The sequence below is a fragment of the Oryzias melastigma genome, linkage group LG8 (assembly GCF_002922805.2).
Source record: "Oryzias melastigma strain HK-1 linkage group LG8, ASM292280v2, whole genome shotgun sequence".
Classification (NCBI taxonomy): domain Eukaryota; kingdom Metazoa; phylum Chordata; class Actinopteri; order Beloniformes; family Adrianichthyidae; genus Oryzias; species Oryzias melastigma.
The window spans coordinates 19521212-19531389 of record NC_050519.1 but is presented as its reverse complement, the minus strand read 5'-3'; the positions used below and the strand labels follow the sequence as shown (position 1 = coordinate 19531389).

Below are 10178 nucleotides of genomic sequence, written 5' to 3'. Positions count from 1 at the left end.
ATGAGATGTTAACGGTGAGTGTTGTATGCGTTAGAATCAAATACAGAATGATGTTTTGAATCTCTGTTTTTAAATGTGTTTTTTTAGACCAGTTTGAACTATAACTATATTTTATTTACATTAACTTCTTTTAAAACTACTGGATGTCTTAAAGTCCCCCTATGACAATTTGTTTTATTCAAAAATGTTCCCAGTAGTGTTTTAATTTTGATTATTAAGTTTTCTAACCAAAATCCAACAACCTGAATGTCTTAAAAAGCAAATTTTCCTGTTGATCTGAATCCTCTGATTCCAAAATCTCCTCTGAGGGGGCGTGGCTTTGGAGCTAAGCTGGTTAGTATTTTTACTTTTTCTTTTTTTTTTCTTTTGTTGACTAAGTATGTTTTCATTATTTATTTATTTATTTATTTTTATTTGTTCATTAGTATTTTTTGTTTTTTGTTAGACTCTGAAATGTCTCGAGTATTGCACTGAATATTGTACTGACATTGAGTTTAAATTAAAAAAATAAATAAATAAAAAGACCAACGATCATGACAAATTGTCGTGAAATGTCGCCACCCTGCGGTCACTGAACACATCGATTGTACCGAGTTTGATTGAGTTAGCCTGAGTGTTGCTGCACACACGCAGACATGGCAGGTCTAGCATCCCCGTTAAGAGTCTGTAGGGGGATATTAAAAGAACTACGGGCCATGCAGGGTCCAAGCTACAAAAGATCACTGGCGTACAGCTACATTATGGATCAATTTCGCAAAAATAAGGTCAGTTTTCCCTGTTTTTCATCACTGCTAATGTTAGCCTAGCATGCTAACCACCAGTAAATGCATGAGAGAGAAAACCAAAACGTCTGTAGTCGTTGTTGTTTTGTCAAATGAAAAAAACACTCAATAGCTGAAAGTTTGGGCTCAAAACGGAGTTATTGACAGAAGAAATGCGCTAAAATGAAACTTTTTGTGAACATTGTTTGCCAAGGTGACTGCTGGAAGGACAAGCTAGCATTAGCCGCAAGTTTATGCTAATGAATTCACAACACACTATAAATGACTACAAACTTTAACAACATTAATAGATGGTTTGTGGGTCTTCTCGTGGCTTTAATAAAATCTCAATAATATATAGAATTTAAGTTTTGTTTTGTGTTGTTGTGAACCCCTAACTTTTTTTAATTATAACTTGTTAAGTGTTTAAGTTTGGAAATAAATTACTATTAATCCGCTACGAGAAAAATATTTTTTATTTATCTATTTTACCTGTTTTTATGTATGTTTTACATTAGTTGTCATACTTATTTTTTAAATGAATCAATGTCTTCCAGATTTGCTTACTTGAGAGGTTTGACATAAACGTTTCTATATATCCACTAAAAGTGAAGAACATCCCACTATTTAGCTCTCTGACTGCTGCTACTCCATTAAACTTGGACTCGTACTGTCTGCCAGTCGTAGTAAGTGCTTTGGATTGTGCTTACATCTCTTCTTGAGCGTCCAGGCTTCAAGCCCACATTATTCAAGCTTGGAGGAGCATGGCTCACCATGGCTTTTTCAATACATGGTTGGTCACTCATTTTAAAAAACAGCTGGAAGCAAGTTTCGCTTGTCATTTTGTATTTTTTTCTTCTTTGTGAAGACACCGAGTGATGAGGCATATTAATGTACATTGGAGGCTGTGCATAGGTTTACCCATATGCTCTTGTCGATGCAGGAGATGGACATAAACCTCGCTGTTTTTCCTCCGACAGGTGACGGGGGAAAGGTATTGCCGTGCCCAGCAGGAGGCCCTCCACGCCTCACACACATATCTATGTTTGCTGGCGTCCAGCAGGAACCACCAGGCTTTGCACAACCTTTATCACGGCAAAGGAGAGCGCAGCCCGGAGGAAGTAGCTGGCCTGGTGGGGCTCAGGCTCCCCACACAGCCAGGAGGAAAAGGCTGGGAGAAGTGAGGACAAACGGAGATCCTACAATGGAGGAAAAAAAGACTTTTAAAGTCATCAGACATTTGTGCTACATTTGACGGAACTGACACACTTGGACAAATGTGCTTTACATTCAAACAGAGATGTTGAACAGGGGTCTGTGAAGATATTTTTGTTATTATGGACAAAAGTAACAAGAGTTGTATATGCTTTATTATTGTTGAAAGTGAATAAATAAACTTCTGTGATAATGTGATTATTTTTGACCTGGTTCTCTTTTGTGCGTCATCTTTTGATCTATTGTAAAATAATTCTCAGTGGTCTTTTAGGATGTAATTTTTAGCCCAAATCAAAAACTGTTTTTTGATTTTTGATTTGAGGCAGATGCCAGCTCAGAAGTGAGACGCCGACGGGGATCTTATGATTGCCACAGCTACAAGCTACAAGCTTTCTTCTCTATTCAGAACAATTTAAATAAAAAATACAAGTGCAATTTTGAGCTTAATTTTTTTTATGATAAAAATGCCACAAAAACATTTTAAAAACACAGTTTTCATCAGAGTTTATCTTTAAAACCATAAAAAGTCTAATTTCTTAATCTAAAATCAATGTTTTTTATATTCTAAAACTACTTGGAAGTGTAGTTAGAATTTAGGCTTGTCTATAGATTTGTGTTTGCAGATTTGTGTTGTAGAAATGTGTTGTCATTTCAAGTATTTTTCCAATATTTCACTTTATTTAAAAAAATGAAATAATTTGAGATGCCTAAAATAAAAGCTACAAGTTATTAAAATGATTTTTTTTGTTTTTTATCTCTTGGCTTTTGTAGCTAAACTAATTCAACAACAATAAAAATATATATTTTTTATTTCAATGTTAGTTTATAATTCCTAACAATTGTATGGAAGATATTGCATTAAAAGTGTTTGAAAAAACCCTTTTAGCTGCAGGATCTCATTGTTTTCCATTCTTTGACAATATGTGTGCATCACAGGCAGCTTCTGTTGTCTTTCTCTCCACGGCTTCTTCATCCAGGTCTCTTTTTTTTCCTCTAATGCTTCCCTTCCTCTCACTCTGCATTTGTGACTAATGTTGCCTTCAGTCTGAATTAAAATAGACTCTCCCTGAAGAAACACAACTCGCAGTGGAACAGAGAAAGGGAGAGAGGAGGGAAAAAAGGATGCTCTTGCTTTTCAGATTAACGCACAGTTCAGGAAACAAAGTCCAATTCATCCTGACAAAGTAACAGCCAGTGTCAAAATTGATCTTTTTCTGAAGCCAGATCTGCTTGTGTTTCTCTAAATGGAGAAAAGCTGCCATAACAAGCAGAGGAGGGAAGAAACCTCCCGACAGGGAGGCTGAAATGAAGCTTTTTTTTTATCAAATAAAAGGTTTTTTTTTTTTTTTTAATCAAATCAGAATTTCTTTCTCTGTGCTGGGAAGTTAGACTGAGAAATCTACTTATAGGTAAAGCAAGGTGGTGACAGGAGTGGGCATATCTCCAGTTATCATGACAAAAAAGAGAGAACTTAAGGAGGCGGAGACACTCCATAATCACGCTGGAGGCTGCTTTGGTCATTCGCTGGTTTGGATGTTCAGCATCTCCGACCTTCCCTGAAAAGGGACAAATATCAGCTGTTTGAGGAGGGAAGTGCACTCTCCTCTTTAGAGGGGGATTTGCAATTTTTGGTGTTTAGATTCCTCTTTAGTTTTTGTTTTTTTTTAAATATATATATAAAAGCCAGGAAACGCACCAAAAGCGTCTTTTTAGGCAGAGCGAGGAAAAGCAGACAGAGGAGCCGTGACCTTTCTGAAGTCATGTTTAACATGCTGAAAAATTCTCTCTTCGGCAACACCGAGGACACGGAATACAAACTGCTGAGCAGCGAGACAAAGGTAAGTAGACGTGTGCCTTTTTACGCACACAGCTGCAATTACGCACAGAAATCCTCTTTTCCTGCAAAGATGCAGCGACGTGATTAGTCTTAAAAGCAATTCCCAGCATTCAAATGGGCATTCTATAGACATTTCAGTGGCTTATCTGCTGCTGCTGCTGCTGCTGCCACCTCTTTAACCTTGCCAGGAAGCCTGATGGTCATTTGCTGGTGACCTGTGAAGATGCCTGCTGACCCGCACAGGAGAGCGTGGCCTGAGCACACTGAAGCGATGCCCAAAGTCTTTCTGCCATGCTCTGTGGATCCAGCGTGAAAATGTGCTGAAAGCAACATGTTGCAGTTTAATTATCTCTTATGAAGATGGAAAAAATAATGGAAAATCTAAAAAAGAAGAGAAGATGACAGAAGTGTAGATTCACGTCTGCACTCACCTGACACTTTTGATTCAGAACTGCCTTGATCCTTGGTGGCATAGATTCAATAAAAGATATTCTTCAGAGAGTTTAGTCCACCACATCCCAAAGGTTCTATTGGGTTCTAGTGACTGTGGAGGTCATTAGAGTCCAGTGAACTCGTCATGTTCAAGAGTCTGAGATGATTCCAGCTTTATGTTGTCTAATCATCAGAAGATGGTTCACTGTGGTCATAAAGGGATGGACATGGTCTGGAACAATACTCAGGTAGGCTGTGGCGTCGGATCAGTTGGTACTAAGGGGTCCAAAGTGTGTCAAGAAAATATCCTCACACCATCAAACTACCACCAACAACCTGAACTGTTGATACAAGTCAGGATGGATCCATGCTTTCATGATGTTGATGCCAAATTCTGACCCTACCATCAAAATGTTGCAGTGGAAATAGAGACTCATCAGATCAGACAACGTTTTTCTAATCTTCTACTGTCCAGTTTTGGTGAATTGTAGCCTCGGTTTCCTGTTCTTAGTTGACAGGAGGGGTATCCCGGTGTGGTTTTCTGCTGCTGTTGTCCATCTGCATCAAGGTTGGACGTGTTGTGGGTTCAAAGGTTCTTCTGCAGACTGGTTGTAACCAGTGGTTATTTGATTTACTGTTGTCTTTCTATCAGCTGGAACCAGTCTGACCATTCTCCTCTGACCTCTGGGATTAACCACATCATCCCTGGATATTTTATCTTATTCTGGCCATTCTCTGTAAACCCTAGAGATGATTTGGGGTCAGCAGTTCCTGAAATACTACAGCCTGTCTGACCGAAACAGCCACATCACTTAAATCACCCTTCTTCCTCATTCTGATGATCTGATTGAACTGCAGCAGATCATCTTGACCATGTCTGCATGCCTAAATGCATTGAGTTGCTGCCATGTGATTGGTTGATTACAGATTTGTGTCAACGAGCAGTTGGACAGGTGTGCCTCATAAAGTCTTTCATGCCTCCACTGAAAGTTCCACATTAGAATGATGCTGAAGAGCAGTTTGATGTCCAACACATTTAATAAAAACTGGCACAGAACAACCTGGCAGAGCGCACACACACACACTACACACACACTCGCAGTGCCATATGGGTGAAATGCTGCTCGAGGTCTGTTAAGGAGCACAGAACACTGTTTCAAAATCAGATGACAAATCATCCGAGCAGCCGCAGTGTTGATTATACCTTTCAGGGTACCCCGTTCGGGTCGGACTAATTACTCAGCACTAGCTGGCACCGACAAACATCCACGCAACCACGGGCGCGTGACAAATTAATTGCACTGCTGTGCCTTCTTTTGACCCATAAACAACTTTAATGTCAGTCCCGGTGGCAGCGCGGACAGATCAGAAACTCTTAATTGTGGTGCAGAAGCCTGTTTACCTGTCACAAGTTTAACTGTGTGAGATTATTTTGTCTCCCTGTCTCATTTACACAGAGAACATGTTCCTGGAAGCAGAAAAAGCATCCCCAAGAAGCCCGTATATGAGTAAAAATATGCTTACATGTAGAGATAATCGTTCATTACATGAAAACAGAAGAAGAAAACTCTTATAATCCTATAGAATTCCTGCATATAAATAGAAGCTATAAACATGTTGGATTGAAAACTGCATCCTGTTGGCTTCAAAGCCAATTATTCCTCAGCAGCATGCTCCCTGACCACGCTCCCTCTTAACCCCACTTAATCACATTTAATGCAGAGCTGTAGTGTCAGCTGTGTGCATGGAGGTTGTGAGCCTTTCCCCCCTTTTCTCTGTACTGTTATGTAACAGCCAGCATCCCTGGTCATTATTCTCTTTAAGCTGACTGAACCCTGCAGAGCAGAAGAAAACAGGAATAAAACAAATCAGGACAAATATACTTCATCAGAGTCTGTTTCCTTCAGTCTGCACAGACGGATGCCAAACCGGTTGAAGTGATGTAGACTGGAGATGCTAAAACTAAAAGAGATTAAGAAGGATTAAATTGTTACAAAAACACACAGAAACCAGGCTTAAAATTCATTTTAGCTGAAGATATTTAGCTGAATAAAGAAAGCTCATTCATGCAAGCGTAACATTAACTGCAAAATGTGTTAAAAACAATATAAATGGTTTTACAAGCACTTATCTCTGAACATTTTATGCATTTCAACATGTTGGAACGTGTAAAAAAATAAAAAAAATAAACGTGCAAAAAAATAGTTTATATTGAGATAATACCACTGTAAAGACTTCATTTTAAAGCATTTACTGGATTTAAATATATAAAAATGTAAGAAATGTAAAAAATTAAGTGAGAGACCACAAAACTTTGATTGTTTTGCTGCTGCCAAATGACTTTCTCTTTTTCTTCCAACAGTTCAAACCGTTTTGCTTCATTTTTGTTTTGCTCATTTACCGGTACATTATTTTTTAAGTATAAAGCTTTCCATTGAAATCCCATGATTTCATTTAACAGTTTCTGCGTTTTTGTCCCTCTTGTTCCAAAGCTGTATTTTCTCTTCTAGAATGGAGTTAGCTACGAGGTGAGACGCTATGACGCTGCCAAATATGCCTCCATCTCCTCCGAGGGCCGAACCTACGACCAGGTGACCGGAGAGCTGGTGAGAAAGCTGCTGATGTACATCGGCGGCAGCAATGAGCAAGGTAAGCAGCTCAAGAAGGGGTTTCTTGATGTCTAAGATGAATGAATGAATGACCTTTCAGGTGACCTCACAAGACCAATGTAGAATGTAGATGTAAAGGAGCTTCAGGTGTCAAAGTCAAGGCCCAGGGACCAGATCAGGCCCTCTGGATAATTCTATCCGGCTCTCCAGATCATTTTATTTTATTGTTATTAATGGCCCGATGTTATCTTGCTCTCATTTTTAACTTGTATAATTATGACTACCGTAAATATATTTTTATGAAAAGTAAAATATTGAAACTTGTTTAGGGTTTAAGTTGATTCATTCTGGAATAATATTCCCGCCTGTTTTTATTATTCATAATTATGTTAAAAAGTTACAAACTTTATAAATTGGCATTCTGCTAGCTTTTTGGATTAATTTTTCACTTACTAAGATTCTTTTAGGCTATTTTGGAGTTTAGCTAATATCTCCGCTACATGCTAGCTGTTTTGGCTAACCTAAAAAATATGTTTTCGTTTTTTAGGCTAATTTGACATTTAGCTATTATATTAACTGGTTATCAGCTTCAGTGTGTTCAGCTATTAGCATCAGCGTTTTCAGCTATTAGCGGCCAAATTCAGCTTACAGCTTTCACACTAGCATTATCACAGGCAATGCTATATATCTAGTTCATAATTATGTTAAAAAGTTATGGTTTTAAAGATTTTAAAAATGTAGATTTAGAGTGTTCAGTAAATGTTGATCCTGTTTGGCCCACAACCTGAGGTGTGTTTTGGATTTTGGCCCCTTGTACGATTGAGTTTGACCTGCTTTAACGTGATAAATGTTGTAAAAGGATTCTGAAGAAATCTCTGTTCGCCGGGGACTAAATAAAATCACTGGCAGAAGCCATGCACAGTACAATAAATATAAAATGTGATTTTTTTTTTCATAAGAGATTGCCTATAATCAAACTTTACTTCAAAATGTTTCAGTTTAAAAACTAAATTCATTGCTGTCCACTAATTTAAACAGAGTTTCAATTAGATGATAACAGAGGAAACACCCATCCATTTTCTTAACTAGCTTTGTCCCTTTTGGGGTCACCTGGCCTACTGTTGAACAAAGGAGGGGTACACCCTGAACAGGTTGCCAGTCTGACTCATGGTACACAGTTTTGGACTGTAGGAGGAAGCTGAACAAAAAAAAAATTATATATCGTATCCCAGTGGAGATTCAAACTACTGTAGGGCCTTCTCACTGTGAGGTGAGAGGCAGTGAACCACTGCACCCAAATATGAAATTCATGCCCAATCTTACATAGAATCAGTGAAATATGAAAATTGTAAAGATGGCACAAATGCAAAACCTCAAAAATATGTTGTCTGACATCAAAATCTTGTGTTTTTAGTCAAAATTTGAAGATTCCTGTATTTATTGCCTTCTATTGCCTGTTGTTTGAAGGTGAAGCCATGGGTATAGCTTTTCCCATCATCATCACAGTTTATCCACGGAACGACGGCGTCCTTTCTCGGCGTTTGGCAGTTGGCATCCGAATCCCGTCCATGTACCAGCAAAACCCCCCAGCACCCACAGACGGAGCCATCAGCATCGAGGATCGACCCGGCATGACCGTCTACACTCTGTATGCACCATTTCAGATCCTTTGTCCTTATGAACCGCCTAGTTTTAAAATCATAAACCAGAGAACACAAGATGTTTAAAATGTTTGGAGCCAGAAAATGTTTTTTTTGGAGCTGGAGAGAATAATTTTTGGAAAACTGTTATTATATACTTAAATATGGAACAATGCATAGACAAAAGTCATAATATTACTAATATTTGAAAAATGTTTTTTTTTAATTGCCTTCTTTCTAAATTAGTGGTGGTGATATCAAAATGAGGGCCTCCTTTTCTACCTTTTTTTTCTAAATAATAACATTAAGGAGATCTTAGTAATTTCCTGCTTCCTCATCCACAGACAGTTCGGTGGTTTTGCCGGTGAGAGCGAGTTCCGAGCAGAGGCCTCTCGCCTGACTCGAATGCTGGGAGAGACGGCCCCCTTTCAGCGCAAGCAGTACTTCTGCTGCAGCTACGACCCGCCGCTCAAGCCTTACGGGCGCAGAAATGAGGTGTGGTTTCTACAGGAGGAGCCATAGACGTCCTGCGGCTGGTCACACCACAGCACCAGTTCTGTACCGTTCAACTGCAGGTTTTCAACATCTTCAACCCTCTTTCATAAGCCCTCCAACACAACAATCTTTTAACTGGATTTAACTCTCACATAGATCTCTGAATTTGAAAAGAAATATTAATATTAAAGCTCCCACCTTTGTCGACGTTGTCATCTCAAATCTTGGAGTTGTGTTTATGACTTCAGTGAAATAATCTGTTGTAAATTTGAACTTCTTCTTTGTTAAGGAAGTGCAAACAAACAGGAATTGAGCCATAACTCTAGAGAAGTTGTGAGTGAGCAGCTGTGGATAGTTCTTTAATATTGTTGTAGTCTTTGTGTTTTTCAATTTTAAATATTAAAGTGAATAAATATGTGCACAAATGCTGACCTTCCTCTTTAGATTTATATAAATAAGATATTCATGGCTTATGGAACAAGAAGAATTAAATTAAATAATAATTAGGATGATAACATTTTGCCTATACACATATATATTGATTATCAATAAATATATTGTATTTTTCTTCCTATATTGTATTTTTTCCAAACTGATCATTTATGAAGGACTGATTGACTAATGTTTTCAGTGAGTGTATTTCGTTTATCGATTGTTGCTTTTATATGTTTGAAAAAAAATAAAATGATGCTGATGATGCTGTTTTTATTATGACAAAGTTCTATGTTAAAATGTGGTTTTGTTTGGAAATATTTCATCACTTTCTTCATTTTGTTGGTATGTGATGAGTTTGAGATGCATTTCTTGTCTGTTTAGTGACTTTAGAGGATCTATAAACTGCAAAAACGTGAATTTTTCTCATTCAAGAGTAACAGCATGTGGTTCGTTAGCGGAGTCTCTTTAATTTTCCTTTTTTTGTGGCAGTTTGACACTTCTACAGCCATATTGATCAAAACGGCACAATTTTCTCCACAATGAGTGAAATAAATGTCCAAAAAAATTCATAATAAAACATTTTTGGAAGGATATTTGAATCTCATTTTTTCATTGTGAAAGGACGCTTTTTTTTCCTTTTCAGTGTTTTAAATTCATACACCTTTTGACATCCAGCAAATGAGAAATGTAACATTTTAATTCACTATACCCAATATGAAAATATCTAAGAATATATAAAAAAAGTGGAGTCAAT

At 37.8% G+C, this 10178-nt stretch overlaps 2 protein-coding genes across 2 annotated transcripts; both read left to right on the top strand.

Moving 5' to 3' along the window:
* The first annotated feature begins 445 nt into the window (after positions 1–445).
* On the top strand, positions 446–2179 carry fmc1 (formation of mitochondrial complex V assembly factor 1 homolog). The gene is made up of 2 exons (XM_024272864.2): positions 446–764; positions 1742–2179. The coding sequence occupies exons 1-2, from the start codon at positions 636–638 to the stop codon at positions 1943–1945; spliced, it is 333 nt and encodes a 110-aa protein (XP_024128632.1). The 5' UTR covers positions 446–635; the 3' UTR covers positions 1946–2179.
* A 1179-nt stretch (positions 2180–3358) lies between these two features.
* On the top strand, positions 3359–10017 carry LOC112146841 (heme-binding protein 1). The gene is made up of 4 exons (XM_024272869.2): positions 3359–3814; positions 6756–6894; positions 8322–8502; positions 8839–10017. Exons 1-4 carry the CDS (start codon positions 3737–3739, stop codon positions 9014–9016), a joined length of 576 nt encoding a protein of 191 aa, XP_024128637.1. The 5' UTR covers positions 3359–3736; the 3' UTR covers positions 9017–10017.
* Positions 10018–10178: the final 161 nt, after the last annotated feature.

What these genes read in the sequence shown, in the direction of transcription:
- fmc1 (XM_024272864.2), top strand. Translation starts at nt 636, where the DNA reads ATGGCAGGTCTAGCATCCCCGTTAAGAGTCTGTAGGGGGATATTAAAA. An exon ending in ATCAATTTCGCAAAAATAAG is followed by an intron (nt 765 to 1,741) that starts GTCAGTTTTCCC and finishes TTCCTCCGACAG; the next exon opens with GTGACGGGGGAAAGGTATTG.
- LOC112146841 (XM_024272869.2), top strand. Translation starts at nt 3,737, where the DNA reads ATGTTTAACATGCTGAAAAATTCTCTCTTCGGCAACACCGAGGACACG. An exon ending in CGGCGGCAGCAATGAGCAAG is followed by an intron (nt 6,895 to 8,321) that starts GTAAGCAGCTCA and finishes TGTTGTTTGAAG; the next exon opens with GTGAAGCCATGGGTATAGCT. An exon ending in GGCATGACCGTCTACACTCT is followed by an intron (nt 8,503 to 8,838) that starts GTATGCACCATT and finishes CCTCATCCACAG; the next exon opens with ACAGTTCGGTGGTTTTGCCG.